General features: G+C 51.7%; 10 protein-coding genes across 10 annotated transcripts; 6 read left to right on the top strand and 4 right to left on the bottom strand.

The window, feature by feature from the left end:
* Nucleotides 1-117: 117 nt before the first annotated feature.
* Nucleotides 118-834, top strand: BCR37DRAFT_336125 (40S ribosomal protein S1-like protein; the record flags this gene model as incomplete). Its single annotated transcript, XM_040867212.1, has 1 exon — nt 118-834. A coding segment is annotated over one exon (717 nt), but the record flags the coding sequence as incomplete, so codon positions are not given.
* Nucleotides 835-1219: 385 nt separating this feature from the next.
* On the top strand, nt 1220-2590 carry BCR37DRAFT_401923 (CoA-transferase family III domain-containing protein; the record flags this gene model as incomplete). The annotated part of the gene is made up of 2 exons (XM_040871867.1): nt 1220-1293; nt 1345-2590. The coding sequence occupies 2 exons, from the start codon at nt 1220-1222 to the stop codon at nt 2588-2590; spliced, it is 1320 nt and encodes a 439-aa protein (XP_040727400.1).
* Nucleotides 2591-2592: 2 nt separating this feature from the next.
* Nucleotides 2593-4680, bottom strand: BCR37DRAFT_364632 (P-loop containing nucleoside triphosphate hydrolase protein; the record flags this gene model as incomplete). The annotated part of the gene is made up of 2 exons (XM_040868257.1): nt 2761-4680; nt 2593-2706 (listed from the first exon to the last, which is right to left on the bottom strand). The coding sequence occupies exons 1-2, from the start codon at nt 4594-4596 to the stop codon at nt 2593-2595; spliced, it is 1950 nt and encodes a 649-aa protein (XP_040727399.1). The 5' UTR covers nt 4597-4680.
* Nucleotides 4681-6635: 1955 nt separating this feature from the next.
* On the bottom strand, nt 6636-8285 carry BCR37DRAFT_376765 (uncharacterized protein). Its single transcript, XM_040868668.1, has one exon. The coding sequence runs from the start codon at nt 8181-8183 to the stop codon at nt 6957-6959; it is 1227 nt and encodes a 408-aa protein (XP_040727398.1). The 5' UTR covers nt 8184-8285; the 3' UTR covers nt 6636-6956.
* An 863-nt stretch (nt 8286-9148) lies between these two features.
* Nucleotides 9149-9604, top strand: BCR37DRAFT_385692 (uncharacterized protein; the record flags this gene model as incomplete). The annotated part of the gene is made up of 1 exon (XM_040870377.1): nt 9149-9604. One exon carries the CDS (start codon nt 9149-9151, stop codon nt 9602-9604), a length of 456 nt encoding a protein of 151 aa, XP_040727397.1.
* A 238-nt stretch (nt 9605-9842) lies between these two features.
* Nucleotides 9843-12501, bottom strand: BCR37DRAFT_376760 (Spb1 C-terminal domain-containing protein). The gene has a single exon (XM_040868667.1). The coding sequence runs from the start codon at nt 12403-12405 to the stop codon at nt 9991-9993; it is 2415 nt and encodes an 804-aa protein (XP_040727396.1). The 5' UTR covers nt 12406-12501; the 3' UTR covers nt 9843-9990.
* On the top strand, nt 12334-13273 carry BCR37DRAFT_376759 (uncharacterized protein). Its single transcript, XM_040868666.1, has one exon. It carries the CDS (start codon nt 12542-12544, stop codon nt 13214-13216), a length of 675 nt encoding a protein of 224 aa, XP_040727395.1. The 5' UTR covers nt 12334-12541; the 3' UTR covers nt 13217-13273.
* Nucleotides 13274-13313: 40 nt separating this feature from the next.
* Nucleotides 13314-16297, top strand: BCR37DRAFT_354700 (uncharacterized protein). Its single transcript, XM_040868184.1, has 2 exons — nt 13314-13487; nt 13528-16297. The coding sequence occupies exons 1-2, from the start codon at nt 13368-13370 to the stop codon at nt 16261-16263; spliced, it is 2856 nt and encodes a 951-aa protein (XP_040727394.1). The 5' UTR covers nt 13314-13367; the 3' UTR covers nt 16264-16297.
* A 157-nt stretch (nt 16298-16454) lies between these two features.
* Nucleotides 16455-16658, top strand: BCR37DRAFT_333396 (uncharacterized protein; the record flags this gene model as incomplete). The annotated part of the gene is made up of 1 exon (XM_040867096.1): nt 16455-16658. A coding segment is annotated over one exon (204 nt), but the record flags the coding sequence as incomplete, so codon positions are not given.
* Nucleotides 16659-16778: 120 nt separating this feature from the next.
* On the bottom strand, nt 16779-17957 carry BCR37DRAFT_385689 (uncharacterized protein; the record flags this gene model as incomplete). Its single annotated transcript, XM_040870376.1, has 1 exon — nt 16779-17957. The coding sequence occupies one exon, from the start codon at nt 17955-17957 to the stop codon at nt 16779-16781; it is 1179 nt and encodes a 392-aa protein (XP_040727392.1).
* Between the last annotated feature and the right edge of the window lie 379 nt (nt 17958-18336).

Genomic DNA, 18336 nt, shown 5'->3' with positions numbered 1-18336 from the left:
CCCCCGAGTCAACAAGTTTCGCAGTCTCTCGCGCGAAATTCAAGCTGGAACGGAGAGAGCAGCAGCAGCAAGCAGGCACAAGGGAAAGGCAACGCAAGAACAACACTACCTGCAATCATGGCTGTCGGAAAGAACAAGAGGCTGTCAAAGGGAAAGCGCGCCACCAAGAAGAAGACCCAGGACCCCTTCTCCCGCAAGGACTGGTTCGACATCAAGGCGCCATCCATGTTTGAGGTCAAGAACATTGGCAAGACCCTCACAAACCGATCTGCCGGTCTCAAGAACGCCAACGACGCACTCAAGGGCCGCATCATCGAGGCGTCTCTCGGTGACCTCCAGAAGGACGAGGAGCACGCATTCCGCAAGATCAAGCTCCGAGTCGATGAAGTCCAGGGCAAGTCCTGCCTCACCAACTTCCACGGCATGTCCTTCACCCAGGACAAGCTCCGTTCGCTCGTCCGCAAGTGGCAGACACTCATTGAGGCGCACGTCGTTGTCAAGACCACAGACGACTACCTTGTCCGTCTCTTTGTCATTGCCACCACACGCCGCCGTCAGAACCAGGTCAAGAAGACTTGCTACGCACAGACTGCCCAGATCCGCGAGATCAGGCAAAAGATGTTTGAGGTGATTCAGCGTGAGGCTGCTTCCTGCTCCCTCAAGGAGCTCGTTCAGAAGCTCATCCCTGAAGTCATTGGCCGGGAAATCGAGAAGGCCACCCAGGGCATCTACCCGCTCGCCAACTGCTACACCTCCAAGGCCAAGATCCTCAAGCGTCCGGCCCTCGATGTTGGTCGTTTGCTCGAGCTCCACGGCGGTGAGGAGACTGGCTCTACCAAGGTTGACCGTACGGCCACCCAGGAGATCCCAGTGCTTGACTCCGTGTAAAGCATCTGTCGATCATCCATTCCGCTTGCATTGGCATCCACTATCAAGGTTCTATGTCCTATTGAAAGGCCTTGTGGAGCGTGTCTCTACTTGCTTTGACAAGCAAGATTTTTCTCTTGCTTTCAAAAAAAGTCACAGCTTACTGTTGTCTTGCCATACACATCTTCGGTAGACTCAGCTAGCATACATCATACACATCTGCACATTTCTTGCCTTGATCACGCTGATCACTCTTCCTTGACATTTCTTCCGTTCGGCACTTGCCATCTCTCCGCACTTTTGACGCGACGAACAGCTGTAAAGTCAATAGACAGATACAACCATCCTGATCATGCTGCCTGTGCGTCGCCTACGCTTACAGGCGACTTCTCCTGGAGGCTTCATCTCCTCCATCCAGCTTGTCAGGTTCTACTCCACTCCCTCCCCGAAGCAACCACCACCACCCGAAGCATTCAGGGAACAAGGACCCCTTGCAGGCATCAAAGTCCTCGACCTGACACGTATCCTTGCAGGTCCCTATGCCACTCAAATGCTCGCTGATGCAGGTGCCGATGTCATCAAAATCGAGATACCCAAAATAGGCGACGATACACGGCATTGGAAGGATAAAGCGGAAGATGCATTTTGGAACAAACCAGGTGAACCAGGAACAGATGCAAATGTCACTGAAACAAGTCTCTACTTCACTTGTTGTAATCGTGGCAAACGCTCATTGGCCGTCAATCTCAAGTCTCCGGAAGGTGTTGCCATTATCAAGCGTCTTGCAGAAGAGTGTGATGTGGTTGTGGATAATTACCTTCCCGGAAAGCTCGATGAGCTCGGTATTGGCTACAGTGTCTTATCTGCCATCAATCCACGCATCATACACGCAAGTGTCTCTGGTTATGGCACCTCTGGACCATTTGCAAAACGTGCAGGGTATGATGTGATTGCAGCAGCAGAAGGTGGTATGCTCCACATTACAGGTGAGCGTGGTGGACCACCCGTTAAACCTGGTGTAGCCCTGATTGACCTCTGTACTGGCTTATACTCCTACGGTGCCATCACATCAGCCCTCTATGCACGGCAGTTCACCGGCAGGGGACAAAAGATCGATGCATCCTTGCTAGAAACATGTCTATCTCTACAAGTCAATCTAGGATCCTCCTACCTCAACCTCGGCAAGGAAGCAACACGGTTCGGTTGTGGTCATCCAAGTATTGTTCCATACGACACATTCACCTGCTCAGATGCCCATATTGTTGTTGGTGCAACAAGTAATCGACAATGGTCCATTCTCATGGAAACCCTAGGCAAACCGGAATACATCACCGACGACCGCTTCCTCACCAACCCAGCTCGTGTGGCGCATCGTCAAGAAGTCGAAGAGATCCTCAATTCAGCCTTCAAAGCCAAGACAGTCGCTGAATGGTGTGAAGAGCTCAAGCACTCTGGCTTACCATTTGGTCCCGTCAATAACCTTGAACGAGCGTTTGCGCATCCGCAAGTAGGACCACGAGAGATGATCCAGTCATTGCCGTCAAAAGCGAGTAAATCGGGGACTGTCAAGGTTGCGGGTGTGCCAGTCAAATACAGTGATACTCCAGCCTCCATCAAATCGGCGCCACCTAGTATTGGCGAGCATACGGTGGATATCTTGACGGAACTTGGGTATGCTCAAGAGGAAATTCAACGCATGCAACAAGCAGGCACTGTTCAATAGATCTAAACGGTCATCGGACCAACAACAATTTGGTCCTGTCGAATCGCATCCAACTTGTCCTGCCGTTCTTGAATCTTTGCTTGTTGTTTGCTGACTTTTTCATGCTCTGCATAACTCTTTTTTTCTTGACGATGCTTAACACGCTTTTCCTTGTTGGTCTTGGCAACGACGCCCTTCATACCATGCTTGAAGCGCGTTATAAAATCAGCTGCTTCGCCCTTTGACAAGACGCGATTCTCAAACGTTCTCTTGGCAAGTTTCGCGACCAGCTTCTTTTGTGCATCGGACGCTTCAGCACTGCGCCATGGAGCGTTCTTTAAGAGCGTGCTGCGCGGAACGCATTTCACAGCATACGTGCTTGCTGCTGCAATGGCACCATCCACACCAGGCATCCTCTCAAACAAGACCTTGGGCTTTGACAAAATGGCGTCCACATAGAATGGAAGATTGCGTGTTTCAGTGCCCATCCATAGAGTCTCGTCAGTCGCACAGGGCTGGACACGAATGAAGCCACGCTTGCCTAGCGAAAGGATATACTTGTTGGCATCCACCTGGACCCAGTTCAATTGAGAAAGTGTACTGATGTGGCGGCCACCGGCGGAGTTCAATTCGTTGAGGAGATCTTCGACATTGTCATAGTCAAAGTAGGTGACCGCTGTCGGCGGTGCTTTTGCTTCAATGGGAGGACCAAGTGCTTCCATTTCTGCAGCAGCAGCTTCGCGTCTCGCCAATAATGCAGCAGCGCGTCTTTCAAGTTCCTCCAGGGATAATTCTTCGGCATCAAGTAATTCGTTCGGGTCAAGTCCATAGAGTGTCGGTAGCGAGACAACACCATTCTCGAGGCAGCTAGTCAGGTCAAGCACATGACAATCGGCCTTGCCGTCAGCTTTTCTCATACCCCTGCCAATCATCTGCACAAGCAAGCCGCGTGATCGTGTTGGCCGACATAACATAACACAGTCAATCTCAGGTAAATCGAAACCTTCAGTAAAGATGCCACAATTGACTAGCACTGGAAAGTCGCCCCGTCTAAAGGCATCCACGAGATTGATTCGATCTGCCTTGCTCGTATACGACGTCACGGCCCGAGCATCGTAGCCATGTTGTCGAAATGTGTCTGTCAAATCATTGACGTGGCCAATATCAACGGCGAACACAATTGTGCTCCGTCGTTGCCTGGCACAACGATTCATCCATGATCGTACGCTGACGAGATTATTTGCTGTGGTATTCACAGTCTTGGCAAGTTGCTTGGCATTGAACTCGCCGGATTTGGTCAAGGCGACCTTCTTGAGGTTGACTTCCGGTTGCTTGACCTGCGTAAATTTGACTGGACAAAGCCAATTGTCCTTGATCATCTCGACATAGTCGCGGTGGTAGACGATATGATCCAGTGCTGAGCCAAGTTGGAGTCCATCTGTACGTGACAGGGTTGCTGAGACACCGATGACAATACAGTTAGACTCTGGTGTATCTGCACCAAAGTGCGCGAGGACGTCCAGGTACGACGCTGCAGCTGCATGATGCGCCTCATCAATCAAAATCAACTTGACGCGAGACGGATCGAACTTGTCTAGCCGTCGAATGAGACTTTGCACAGAGCAAACAGTGATATCGGCTGTACCAGAAGCTTGTGTTGTGCCCATCTCCAGCTCAATGCGCTTCTCAGGGTACGTCCGACTGCAATGGCCAGCGGCCTGATCGGCAAGCTCTTTGCGATGGACAAGGATGAGCGTTTGTGTCCGTTTACCCTCTTCTGGTACACGCTCAATCAAGTGCGTGAAAATGACAGTCTTGCCACTGCCAGTGGCCAAAGAGACGGCTATCCGGCGTTTGCCCTCTTGTATAGCTGTGATGCATGATTGAATGCATTCTTCTTGGTAAGGACGCAGTGTCACCGCACTGCGAGCGAATTTAGTAGCAGTACCAGCAAGAGATGAGCGATTCGTGGATAGGTAGTGTAGCGATGGTCTGACTCTGCTGAGACCGATGAAGAGCTTGTTCATAAGGCGAACACATGCATGGTACCGGTTGAATTGCTGGATTGCTGTTTGACGCGCGCCGAAATTGCTTCTCGCGGACTGCAAGAACATCACGCAAACTTGTATAAGAAGAAGCCTTGGTCATCCTCGACCAACATCGCCTGCGACGAATGACTGTCAGCGTATTCTACTATGCTTCCTCCAATGGGCTACTTACCTGAGGGAAGCAAACCATCCTCGTGATGAGGAGGAATTATGTCATATGGACTTCCTGAAATAGGGTCGAGTTTGGTCAAACACTGAACATGAGTGCTCATCTGCAGTGTATCCCTTGCTCTTTAAGTCAATGCGCGAGCTCTCTTATGGCATGGATGTGCCAACACTGGCAAGTGCCTGCGTTACAATAGCGATCGCCAATCTTGCTGCTTACCTTGGCGCATGACCTCAGACAGAGTCTTGAGCTTGGACACTGCTGGCAGCTCGAGCTTCCGGGGAATACACGCTTGCTCTTCTCGACATACAGACCTCTGCTGGCACTGCTTGCCTAGTGTAGTGGCAGTGCCTGGTCAATGCGAGACTGGTCCCATGCTGGACTCCCATCTCAACTGACCATCTCAATTTTAGTGGCACCCAAAACAATGCAGAACAATGCAACGGTTCATTGTTCGCCTTACGCTTGACTTTCATGAGACGACGATTTGATGTGAATGATCGCGACTCAAGTCAAGTCAGGGAACAGTTCAAATAGACAGCCTTGCTGCTTAAGCAGTACTCGGCTCTCTATGTCGAAGGCTTTGCAGCGCTTGATGCGTTGGAGAGGGGTGTACCTGTGCGTAGGTACCGCGGCCAATTCTCCAATTTGCATGCATGATGCATCTCTGCGTGCCGTTGAAGGCAATGCATTGTTCCAGGCGCCACGCATGCAAGACAAGCGATCGTTAGGCCGTTGGCTCGCGCGAACGGCATCCTCGATCAAAGGCTTGCTGTCATTGGCCCTGGAACCGCCGTGGTCGCCCTGCCCTCGGCCTTGGTGCAACTGATCGGAACCACTGCGAGACATACATGGTAACGACAAGCTTGGTAGATGACATCGCTGTTGCAATGCACCATTGCTTTGTGCTGTCGTCCTGCTAAGCAGGAGGCTTCAGGTGAGTTCTTCAATTTGCGGATTCTGCTCGCTGCTTCGTACCTTGTCGGAGAGCACCCTGCAGTAGTCTATGCATGGGAGCTTTTGTTCGTGCTCTCTGGATTAAGGCAGCTTTCAGTATGATGTCTCAGAGAATCTTCGGTTGCACCAAATAGACAAGCCCACGTCGCTCGAGGCGCAACACGCGCATATTACCAGGTTGACAAAGGAATCGTCCCCTCCGCCAAACGGTTCCCGCACCCCCCGGGCGAACGTCTCAGAGGATATAAGGCAGCCTTGGTCCGCGGCCGCACAAATCCTCCTTATTCATCCCCAAGTCTCCATCAAGCAATTACCGCATACCATGGATCCTGTACGCTCCTCATCATATGGAGAGACTGAAGCTAACATGACAGACTACTCAAACTATCAAGGAGCAACTCCCATCTACCAACGTGGCCTTGCCAGGCGGTTGGACTGGCGGTGTCTCAAGCGGAGGTTGTGTTATTTTGTAAAGCTGCATCACCACTAGACAATGAACTTTTCTGATGTACAATATGCAGGCTGTTGGCCATGATTGTGCTATCTCACGCCATGACACCATGCGCTATTCGTTGCTGTAACGTTGATGATTGTATGCAATTGATTGATGTGAACCTCGGAAGGAGACAGACCCTGACGCTTCACCTTAGCCCAGGCACGCTGTAATTTCGGTTCAGATGGGAAAAGTTACCAGGTCTGGATGCCACGGCCCATGACATCTCTAAGCTTACGGGCTCAAGTGCTAGAGCTACAAAAGACCTTCATAAGCTCCTTGAGATATGAATGATACATAGCGACCCACAGAAGCGACGTGTAAAAGAGTTCTCATTTGGCAGCAACGGCTCAGCTGTCGCTGCCCCTGACATAATGCCTGCCATGTTCTTTGACCCGCTATCTGATCAGGTTGCCTTAGCTCATGGTAGAATAGGCTGAACATCGTGTACAAACGAGGGCTTGAGAGCTGTTCTCCAACTTACGGCAAGCCTTCTTCCTCCAGAGGGGAAGAATAATGCTAAAAGCTGACAGAACTAGTATACGCTTCGCTTAGCGTAAAATGAACATTGCAAATGCAATCATAAGTAATACGTAGACGAGGAAGATATGATGCGCGCTTGTTGAATCGCCCCTCATGTCGACGTAACCACCGGAGATATCGCCCATGTCGACGCGTTGACCACATGTCATTGTTGCTACAAACGCTGCCTGCAATCATGCATCAACAAGAATCCATCACCATAGCCTGCCTCAGCGACCCGCGCCGACGACTCAACACATCCGCATCATCTTCCCTCGCTGCTAGGATCATCCGGGTATAACCACTCGTTCCACACATCTTCCCAACACGACACATATTTTGTTCCAAGACTAATATGCGTAGAAAGTCTGGATTCAAGCGTGGTTCACGAGGTCGCATGCGTCGTGTTGTTGCCTGTGGTGGCGATACTTGTGATTCGCGTGAGATGTCCTGCCAGGGCTGTAATTCAATGAGCCAGAGTACATCATCGACTACTTCCTTCTCCATCTGAGCTTCAGTACTTGTCGCCAGAGGTGCATTCTTCAGCTCATTGTCGAGGGAGGCATCTTGCGGATTACTGGCCTGCTGCTTGGCTCTCGGAAGCAGTCCAGCGGCTGTATAGGGTCTGCTTTGCCTTGACCCCGATGAGACTGGCTGACCGTGATGGGAACGGCTGCGAGAGACCAATAAATTAGCATGATCGAATTGCGCTGCAGAAAGACTCGTTGCCCATGCACTCAGATTTGCAGATAAGGAAGAAACAAAGGAGGAGGTCCGAATGGATGGGCCAACGGATGTGAGAGGTTTGAAGAGGACGGAAAGCGCAGAGACACGTTGCGGGCTTTGTGCGTCCGATGCATTGGATGATGAGAAGAAGTCCGCTTCCTCGTCTACCAGTAATGGGTTTTCCATGTCTAAATTGACCGGATGGCTTGGCAGTGCAGAAAGTCGTCTGCGACGCCGCACACTAGGAGATGATGAAACTGAGTCATTGGACTCCATTGAGTCGGAAGAGCATGATCTGCTAAGAGATGGCAGACTGTCCGGCGGTGTCAGCAGATAACTGAATGAAGCAGCAACGGGCGTCTCCAAGTTGGTCGCGCCGTCGCATTCGTCAAACAAGCTCGAGCGCCGTTTCGAATGCGGCCTAGGAACCGTCCGCGCTTGAGAAGCAGGCGGCGTCGCGGGCATGGAGTGTAGAGAGCATAAGGATGCTGTACTCGATGAAGAGGAGAGGGCCGATTGCATAGACGACCTGCGCTTGGAGGATTGACGACGCGGCTTGATGGCCGTCTCTGCGAGGAGCATAGTGATGCGGTCGCTTTGACTGGCGCGTCTGGGAATGGAGAGTGGTGCTGTCCGATGGCTGCTATTGTTGTGCGTGTCTGTTGGGGCGGCCCTTGAATGCGACTGCATTGAGGTGACCATTGCCGTGTATAGGAGATGCGCTTGCTCTCTCTGTTGTTGCCTGGTTATCTAGTAGGGATACGGTGTTGCTTCTATAGCCTGCTGGTGGTGCTGCTGTTGGGGAGTCGTGTGCTGTGCCGATCGATTGTGCGCTGCGAGATAAGAAAATGCTGACATAAACCTTGCTGCTGCTATCTTGCCCCTTTTTCCTTCTCCCGCTTCTACTCCACGCAGATCTGCCACAGTCTCATGCTGGAGGCTAGCGTGGTAGATAGATACAGCTAGACATGCTACATACATCAAGTCACTGGACATTGCAGCTAGAGAACCGCTCCATCCAAGAACGCCGTCAGCCAAATGCTCTGACCCCGCGAGTGCCCGTTTCTCCGCGTTTCAGCCATGACACTTTTGGCAGGTCGGCCTGCCGAATTTGACGCCGAACATGACACTGAGAGCAACCTTTCGTAGTACAGCGAGAAGACTCGCATGTGACGAATTGTTGCATAGCAATCTATACTCTCCTGATCATCCAGGGAGGTCACATTCGCGAGAAGATAATCGGGTCGTGTCGGGCCCCCCCCTGATGCGTGACTGTCATTTCGGGTTTAGACGCATCTGACTGAGCAAATCTGAACTCAAGAGTAATCGTGCTCAGGCTGGGCTAAGAAGTTGAATGATATGACAGAAAGCCTGCTGGTCAGTATCAGACCCGTCAATCTAGCTGTGGAGGGAATCCAGTCAGTGCTCGCAGTAGTGCAGCGGCATCTGAAAATGTAGCCGAGTTCAGACCTGCCTGATGCACCGAGGGCCGCAGCAGGCAGACCACTACCACTTGTCACTGAACTAGCAGTACCCTGCGGTATTCATAGATGAGTAGCTGCATCGCTTCAGTCACTGTTCATCTTCCCTCTGTCTAGTTTGCTCCATAAGCTTCAAGCCGGCAATAAAAGTCCAAGCGTAAAAGAAGGCTATAGACACTTGCTACTATGTCGAAAGCCAGAGGCAAACAGCCCGAGTTTCAAAAACCACCGCTACCAGACTTTCTTCGAAGATTGCACCAGGACCAAGCAGTTGCAGAAGAACGACCGCTGCCCAAGTACGACGCACCAGGTCGAGAAGATGAGCTACCGAGCATTGTAGATGACGCTGGTGTACTCACTGCTGAAGACGAAAGATCTCTGCGCATTCAGCATGGGCTGTCTGCAGATCGTCCAGCGCATCTTGATGATACGGAGGCCACCACGGATGCCCTGGAGAAGCGCTTGCGAGAATCAAAGACCAAAACGCAAGCTGCTACTATTGTCGCTTCATTCGGCAAGCTAAAGAAGAAGCGTGCCATCCAGATCGAAGGTGACAAGGGCGCCAGTATAGCCAGCTCGAACGAGAAAGAAGCGGAGGCTGTGAAGCCAAATCGGAAACGTATCGCAATGAGCTTCGAGTGAATCTAATCAATGCTCACTCTACGACAAAAAGTAATGCACGGGACAAAGCCTATTAGCTCTTGATCAGGAGAGGCAGGATTCGTGCCTGAAACCAGCAAGAACTACAAGAAGGCAAATTGGGTCTGTCTCATTTGCGCCTTCGACGCATCGCTGCCCTTCAAGGGCTTGCGGAAGGACGAAGGAAGACAACAAGCGGAAGCCCAACCGCGTACACTCCATCACATGGGCCGTTTATCTGAAAGCCCTCGTCGCCGAGCACGAAAGCGCAAGCAATGATTCGGGTAATTCACCATAACAGCTGTCGCAGCTCGTCAGACGGGTAAGCAGACCATAATGAACTGCCAAGAGCAAGGGCTTCATTCGCTAAAGATCATGTAATATGTAGCTCAACGCTTCTTGCTCGCCTTGGCAATTCGCTTGAGGGCACGATTCTCCTTCTTCATCCGCGAATCGACCATCTTGTACTTACCCTTGACGCCTCCTGGTCGGCCGCCACCACGCGTCTTGGCACTAGCAACCACGACAGATACTTTTGCCTTTGGCTTTGACTTGCTTGCACGGTTCAACAATCGCGAAATGCTTTGTGCCTTTTGCCGCTCCGTCATGTCTTCCGTCTCATTGATGACATTGGCTTTTTGGTTGATCTTACTCAATGTACGCAAAGCACGCTGCTTCTTCCTGCCCTTGGCCTCGAGGATCTTCTTGATGGGTCGAGCGTTGGCGGCACGCATCTTTTCACGCAGTGCGTCAGCAGCTGCTTTCGTCGTCGGCAAGTTTGGCTTATTGTGAACATTCTCATCGTCGAGGAACCACTCAGGCGCTCCATCCTTGTCGTAAAAGGCCAGCCTATTGAAGCCGTCATCAATCAGATCTGTCGTTGACTTTTCGCGACTGGCAATCTGCTGTGCAAGCGTCATGGCTTCCGCTGTGACAATGTCAATGGTAGACTTGCCTAAAGCACGCGGGTTGTCAATCTCGTCGTCGGAGTCAGAGTCGGAACCTTCCTTGTGTTGCGAACGAGGGACCTCTTCAAAGGCAGAATCCTTGATCTTCTTTGGCTTCGCCTTAGCTTTCGCTGGCGCTTTTGTAGAGGTAGCTTTTGCGGTGGTCGCAGCATTGTTCTCGGGAGACACAGTCTTGGAACGCTCACCTTCGTCCTCGTCATCATCGCCAAGCTCGGCAAACAAGTCTTGGTCGAAGAAGAGTGAGGCACGTTTCGTCAAGCCATTCACCGGCGTCGTTGTGTCCTTCTCCAGAGATGTTGATAAAACAAAATTCTCAGCATCAGAGTCGCTGTCAGAGTCACTTGCTTCAGCAGGCGCCACTGTCTCGTCTTCATCGTCTGAATCGGCCTTCTTGTCATCAATACCGGTCCACTCATCGTCGCCCTTCTCCATACGTGCGCGCTTCGCCTTGAACTTAGCATCACGCTCAGCACGACGCTCTCGATACTGATCGTACATGAGATCCAGCTGATCGTCGAGGTCCAAGTTCTCCTCCTCACTTTCCGATTCCGATTCAGGCAATTCTGCCTCTTCACCCAGTGCCACTTTGGCAAGCGCTCCTTTACGCTCAATATCCTTGAGTGCAAACATGGCATCTTCGCCCTGAGCAGCTTGCTCACCACCGATATCCATAGCAGCAGTCATACCCATCTGCATGCGTACCACCTCCTTCTGTCGCTTCTCGTTTTGCCGACGCTTTTCACGACGTTGCTTGGCCTTTTGTGTGCCTTCGAGCTGTTCAATCTCTTGATCCATTTGAGCATCTTCATCCAATGGCTCCACTTCTGTAACGGCTTCTTCCTCTTTTGTATTCAAGTTCATGCGTTCACGCACAGCGAGTCGCCACTTGAGCAGGCCCCGAAAGTCTTTCTTGCCGAGCACCTGTAGATCTTTGCAACAAGCCATGATCTCCTTGGTGGTAATGTCGAGCTTCTTGTACGATTTATCCTCTTCAGTATCAAAAGTGAATTCGTGTGTCAGACCGAGCACCTGGATGGGTTCTGCCGTGTTGATGAATTCTGAAATGGGCTTCTCGTTGTGTTGTGTGTAGTTGCCCTCTTCGTAACCTTCACGCTGACGTTTCCGGCGTTCAGGGTGGAAGACCTTGGCTTCTTGGTTTTGTACAACATCAGGCAATTCCTCAAAGACAGATTTTGGATCAAGCAGCTTTGGGTCAATCTTTTGTGGTGCTTTGAAGCCCATACAAACGACGAAAATCTCTGCCGATACGTTTCGCGATGCTTGTGGCTTGGTAGCCTCGACTTTGGTGAAGAGCTGATTGAGGACCCAGATGAGGGCATTGTAGTCCTTCGAGCGAAAGACTTTTGTGACAAAGGTACCGCCTGGTATGAGAAACTCGCAGGCAAGTTTAAGGGACATGAGCACGAGCTCTGCCTGTGAGTAGGCATCTTGAATCCAGGCAGTTCCGACATTAGGTGCTCCATCGTGAATGACACAGTCTGCCTTCCATGTCTTCATGTGCTGTCGCAGCTGAGCCCTGCACTTGTCGCTGTTGATGTCCTCTGCAAAGGTGATGACATTTGGGATCGGCTTGATAGGAACAAGATCCACACCAATAAGCAGCGCACCTGGCTTACACTGTTTCGAACACACCTGCAACCAACCTCCGGGCGCAGCGCACAAGTCAATCACGACTTTAGCCTTTTCGAGAAAGTTGTACTTTTTGGCAAGTTGGATGAGCTTGAAGGCTGCTCTGGAGCGATAGCCTTGTTCCTTGGCGAGCTTGTACCATTTATCAAGACGTCCCTTGGCTGTCTTCTTCTGCGTACCTGCCATAGCGAGTTGTGTCGATGCTCAGGTGTTCAAGGGTGCCTCTTCCTGCTCGTCGCTCGTCCAGAAAAAAAGATTTGTCGCAGGCTTCAAGACCAGAAGGACCACTACTAGGCCTACTCTTCAAAATCAAGCAGCAAGCATGGGCCAGAAGCGCAAGAGAGCAGCAGGACCGCCTACAAGGACAGATGCTCCATCGGCGACGGTACAGACCAAATCAAAGAAGCCCAAGCGCAAATCTGCAGAGCAAGAAGGCGGCAATGTCCCCAGAAAGTTCCGTATGCTCATGGCGCATAAGGATCTCTCTCAAAAGACCAAAGAGATTGAGCGGGAGCAGAATGCATGGAAGCGGACCGCGCAGCAAAGTGAGGCGACCGAGGCGGAGGCTACCAAGAAACTTGTACCTGAGCCGGGAGAGAAGTTGTCTGACTTCAATCGGCGCGTAGACAGCATCATGCCCATCAAGCACAGCAAAAGCTCAGAGACAAAAGGGCCAGCGGATATCATTGACTTTGCAGAGAAGCGGCGACGGAAGCAGTCGGAGCGACAGAAGAAGCAGAATGAAGAGCATCTCAACAGACTGCGGAAGAAAGACGAAGCGCGGCAAGACGATACTGATAAAGCCTTTGATGACTATGAGTTTGCGACATTCAATAAGGAAGCACAAACGGGAAAGGGTCGCAAACGTGCAGCTTCTCCAGATCCATGGGCCGTCTTGTTGCGCCCTGAGCGACAGTACAAGTTCAATGATACGGTTGAGGCGCCTCCAATACTGACCAAGAAGGGAAAGCTCGTCAAGGGTGCGCCTCGTGTATAGATGTAGCCTTCCAGAGCAGGACACTAGCACTTATATAGCTCCGGTCCCTGGCCGCTTCATCTGAATGTCCCTCACGTGATTTTTTCCCTGCGCACGACTTGAAGAAGCTTCGACCTTCTACTTCAGCCTCTCGCTACCTCTGCCGCCTAGTATGTCTGACGCCGAGGATCTGCAGGCGGCAAGCTCTCCTGCTGCACAAGATGATCTAGAGAGCAGTCAGAACCAGGACGACGCACCTGTCAAAGCGGAACCCGTTCGCGGCTCAAAACATGTATATTCGCCTAATGAGATGAACGCGCAGCTGACCCTAGGCTCTGGATGATGATGAAGAAGACGACGACGAGGAAGAGGAGGAAGAGGAAGATGAAATTGATGACCGCAAACCGCGCAAAAAAGTACGGCGCAGCGCTGTAGATGCTTTCATCGACCGCGAAGCAGAAGTCGACGATGACGACGAAGATCTAGATGATGAAGAGGAGGAGCAAGAGATTGCGGAAGGCTTCATCGAGAATGAGGACACAGCAGACTCGCCTGGGGCGCGCGACGACAGACGGCATCGCGAACTCGACCAGAAGCGTGGAGCGATTGAAGAGGAAGAAGCCGAAAAGCTCGCCGCTCGCTTCAAAGAGCAGTATGGACGCAGTGGAAATCGAGCGTATCGCGGAGACACACAGAGTGTTCCTCAACGGCTATTGCTGCCTTCTGTTGAAGATCCATCTATTTGGGCTATCCGCGTCAAGCAAGGCAAAGAGTCTGACATTGTCTTCAATTTGTTGCGGAAGCAGGCGGATCGCGAGCGTTCAGACACACCACTGGCCGTCATTTCAGTGTTCCAGCGAGCTGCCCTTTCTGGCTACATCTACGCTGAAGCACGTCGCCAAGCCGATGTGATTGAAGCACTCACGGATGTTGTGGGCGTCTATGTGCAAAATCAAATCTTGATTCCCGTCAAAGAAATGCCAGAACTGCTGCGCGTACGCAAGACTGGCGTTGAGCTTGTTCCTGGTTCCTACATTCGCATCAAAAATAAAAACAAGCGTTACGCAGGTGATCTTGGGCAAATTGACAACATTTACCAGGGTGGTACCTCTGCTGTCGTCAAGCTAGTGCCGCGACTTGACTACTCGAGCAAGGAGATGCTGCTTAAGAAGAATGTCGCCAAGTCTGCCAATCGTGCACCAGCACGGCTGTTCAATGCAAACGATGTAGAAAAGGTTGCAGAGGAACGTATTCGTGGCAATGCTGAGGAGAATTTGTATGAGTTCAACGGCGAACGATATGAAGATGGATTCTTGGTTAAAGAATTCAAGCTGGATGATCTCATTCAAGAGGACATCAAACCAACCCTTGAAGAGCTTCATCTGTTCAGCCAGAATGGCGCCTTTGACTTGGCAAACCTCAAGCAAGGCTTGCAAGGGAAAGATCGCGTGCGCTTCACCATTGGAGACAATGTAGAGGTTATCAGTGGCGAACAGACTGGCGCAGCAGGTATTGTTCAGAGCATAAGCAATGGCGTCGTTGAACTGAAAACCTCTGCCGAGACGGGCCTGGGTGTCCTGTCTGTACCGGCTGTTGGACTTCGCAAGAAATTTGCACCTGGAAGTCATGTTCGTGTGCAAGGCGGCAAGCATTCAGGCGAGTCTGGTATGGTTGTTGCTACATCTGGCAATTCAGTTACACTCATCAGCGACATGACAACGCAAGAGATTTCAGTCTTTGCGCGAGATCTTGGAGAAGTGAATGAAGTCTCTGGTGCGCCAGTCCGGTCTCGATATGAGGTGCAAGATTTGGTGACGCTCAATGCCACTGAGTTTGGATGTGTGGTCAAGCTTGAGAATGATTTACTTCGTGTATTGATGGCAGGTGGTGAAGTGCGCGTGGTCAAGGCGGATTCCGTGGCCATGAAGCTTGAAGTTAACAAGCAAGTCGTCACAACGGATCGTAATGGTCTTGAGGTCAAGATTCAAGATCGCATTCGCGAAGTCGAAGGCGACTCGCGCAAAGGTGAAGTCTTCCACATTCACTTGGGCTTTGTCTTTTCTCGCAATGTGGCCTTGCTCGAGAACAATGGTATCTTTGTGTCTCGGAATCGTTCGATTGTCAATGAGAATACTGCCGATGCAGCCAAGGTGGACCTGACAAAGATGAACCCCGCGCTGGGTCAAATGCAAGCGCCGGCGCAACTACCAAAATCAACTGGTCGTGATCGTGCCATTGGCCAGACTGTATGGATTCGCACGGGTCCAATGAAGGGCATCATGGGCATCATCAAGGACTCGACCGACACCACTGCTCGTGTGGAACTGCATTCGCGCAACAAGATTGCCACATTCAATAAGCTACAGCTAGGTTTCAAGCTGCAGCGCGATGGCAAACTCATGTCGTATTCAGAATGGCTCTCTGCACGCGGTGGAAGTATGGGCTCTGGTGGACAATCTTACTCTCGTGGGTCAAGCAGCTTACCTGGCGATCGCCCAGCTTGGGCTCAATCAGGCGGACGTACACCCGGTGGTTCGCTTGATAATAACTTCGGTTCACGTACACCTGCTTGGGCAGCGTCTGGTGGTTCAAGAACACCTGCATGGGCAGGCGGTGCAGGTGGTGCGACACCCGCATGGGCTGGTGCTGGTGGCTCACGCACACCGGCGTATGGTGGGAGTACGGGTGCTTGGGCAGGTGGCGGTAGCAAGACGCCGACCTGGAATAGTGGTGGCAATGCGACGCCTGCGTGGAATGCTGGGTCGAGGACACCTGCGTATGGTGGCGGTGGTCAAGCGACGCCTGCGTGGCAAGGTGGTGGTGGACGAACGCCTGCGTATGGGACACCGTATGGTGATGCACCGAGTGTGAATGATGGCGCGTATGCTGCGACGCCTGCTGCGGCACCGGATTATGCACCGACGCCGGGAGCTGGACAGACATGGGAGGATGATTGGGATGCAACGAATATTCATCCGAGCAGGCTTGCACAAACACCTGCTGCTGCTACGCCGGGTGTATATGGCGATGCAGCACCGACACCTGGCTACTTGCCAGAGTCTCCGTAGTGTCTATAGCTGAACATACTTTGCGGCAAACCTGTACTCGTATGCCATCTCGTGAAGCAGTGCGGCAAAATCCAGCGACACGACGAGACGACGACTGCAGCGAACAATCAGTCTCGAGAAGGCAAAGATACTCTAATAGCATGGAGAGTCTAAGCGTATGGCTTCTGCTCTCAATACGTGACTAACGGCAGACAAAAGAACAACAAGAGATGAAGGTCTTCATCGAACAGGAGACTGGGCGACTCAAGCTACAGAGCTCAATCTCCGACTTTACAGAGCGCTGCTTCCCCAAGTGTCTCGTCTCGCCTAACTCGGTACAGAAAGATGCCTTGAGCAATTCAGACCAGCAGTGCCTTTCAAACTGTGTCGGCAGATATCTTGACGTCAATATTCAAAGTAATGCGCCTTTAGCATCTTTCAGGCTTGCTAACGAACAGTCATCAAGAATCTCAACTCACTTGCCGGTCAATGATGGGTGTATAAGCATAAGAATACAGCATTTACCCAATTTATGTCTAGTGTTTGACGAGCCTGATTGTACTAACGGGTTCGAATAGCGCCAATGTTTGACCAATCGAGGCGCGCTTACGCTTCTCCGTCATGCTCGCGAGTGCTTCTTTCCATTGCTGATCAATAGTGCATGAAGCTCGCATTGTTGTCCTGCTTGCGACTGAGCAAGCTGTTGTTGTTTCTTCAGCCTGCCAAGCTGGTTCAACGACAAAGACTTGCCTTGTGAATGGGTCCATATCCCACAGTGTCTCGTCTGGATCATTGCCGAATCGACTAGCTCCAAGTTTGAGCAATCGCAATCCTGCATGTCTCGAAAAGCTCTGACTTGCTTGAGACGACATGTCTGAACCGGTGCTTGCTGGTCGACGTGCTGGCATGCTCTCGTGCTTCAATGCAGCCAGCACTCGGCCTTTCGTCAGCGGTCCGACAGCGTCGATGTTATGTCCTTGTTCCATCATCATCTGCTGCTTGAGATGGTGAAAGATGTTGATTTCTGTCCTAGTCAGGGGGACGAGTGCTACTTTGACGTACTTGCGCGTGTAGCGATCTGGGTCGACTGTTGTAATGTGCTTGAACCGCACGCTTGGGTGACGCAGACCTCGAGGGACGTCAGTGAAGGGATGAGGCCATGGCGTTGGATTGACCTTGCCAGACGCAATGTCCGGTGTGCAGCAAACAGCCTTCTCGGAAGACTGCTCAGATGCAACCGTGGCCTCATCCACACTCGTCCACTCTTCCGACATGGTCGTCGTGACAGACCCATCCTGCCCTTTAGGTACCAAATCTGCTCGCCAAGACTCAATGATGGCTGTACGGCTGCGTGGAGGAGCTCGTCGAATAACAGACATGTCTGCACTCGACGGACGATAACGCATCGTGCCAGACTCATTGGTCAGGGTCCCAGTAGGGTCGAGCTTGGTCGTCTCAGCTGGCTGGACGGTGATCAGCACTTCTTCCTTGATGACTGGCTGTAGTTCTGGGTCAAGACACGATGCAGGTCGTGCTTTTGCGGCAGGTCGACTGTCTGCTCGCTGGGCAAGGGTGGCATCCGTTAAGGGAACCAACGACAACGCCGTATCCACTCTTTTGCGTGAAAACAGGCCGCCTGCAGAGAACAAGCCTTGCGAGTGACGCTTGCTTTTCTCATGCCTGAAACGGGTCTTGATGGACTGGAAGAAGCTCATCTGTTAGGGTGGTCTTGTCTTGTTATGGTACAGCGTCGCTGTTGTTGTCCGTTTATCAGGGGTCACCAATCTTGAGGACTGCACGTTGGCACGTTGGGGGCCCTGTGAGATTGGTCAGACGGCGCTGCCCAGTCTAATTATGCTATTGGTGTGCCTGAGAGCATCTACTTCTTCTTGCGAGCAGCTTTAGGTGACGAGCTGCGCGATGACTTGGGACTATTGCCCTTGGACGTCTTTCGTTTCGCTTCCCTCTCTTCCTCCTCAATAAGCTCACGAGCTGCCTTATCTCTTGCCTGTTGCTCTTCGCGTGCTGCCTCCTCATTCTTGGCTTTGAGTTCCGCTTGTTCTCGGGTACGTCGCTGAGCAGCGTGCTGCTCAC

The sequence above is a fragment of the Protomyces lactucae-debilis genome, assembly GCF_002105105.1.
Source record: "Protomyces lactucae-debilis strain 12-1054 chromosome Unknown BCR37scaffold_3, whole genome shotgun sequence".
Classification (NCBI taxonomy): Eukaryota; Fungi; Ascomycota; class Taphrinomycetes; order Taphrinales; family Protomycetaceae; genus Protomyces; species Protomyces lactucae-debilis.
The sequence above is the reverse complement of the archived record's forward strand: the minus strand, read 5'-3'. Positions and strand labels throughout refer to the sequence as shown.

Coding starts and splice junctions, on each gene's coding strand:
- BCR37DRAFT_376765 (XM_040868668.1), bottom strand. CDS start 8,183: ATGGTCACCTCAATGCAGTCGCATTCAAGGGCCGCCCCAACAGACACG.
- BCR37DRAFT_376759 (XM_040868666.1), top strand. CDS start 12,542: ATGGGCCAGAAGCGCAAGAGAGCAGCAGGACCGCCTACAAGGACAGAT.
- BCR37DRAFT_376760 (XM_040868667.1), bottom strand. CDS start 12,405: ATGGCAGGTACGCAGAAGAAGACAGCCAAGGGACGTCTTGATAAATGG.
- BCR37DRAFT_354700 (XM_040868184.1), top strand. CDS start 13,368: ATGTCTGACGCCGAGGATCTGCAGGCGGCAAGCTCTCCTGCTGCACAA. Junction 13,488..13,527: donor CCGTTCGCGGCTCAAAACAT/GTATATTCGCCT, acceptor AGCTGACCCTAG/GCTCTGGATGATGATGAAGA.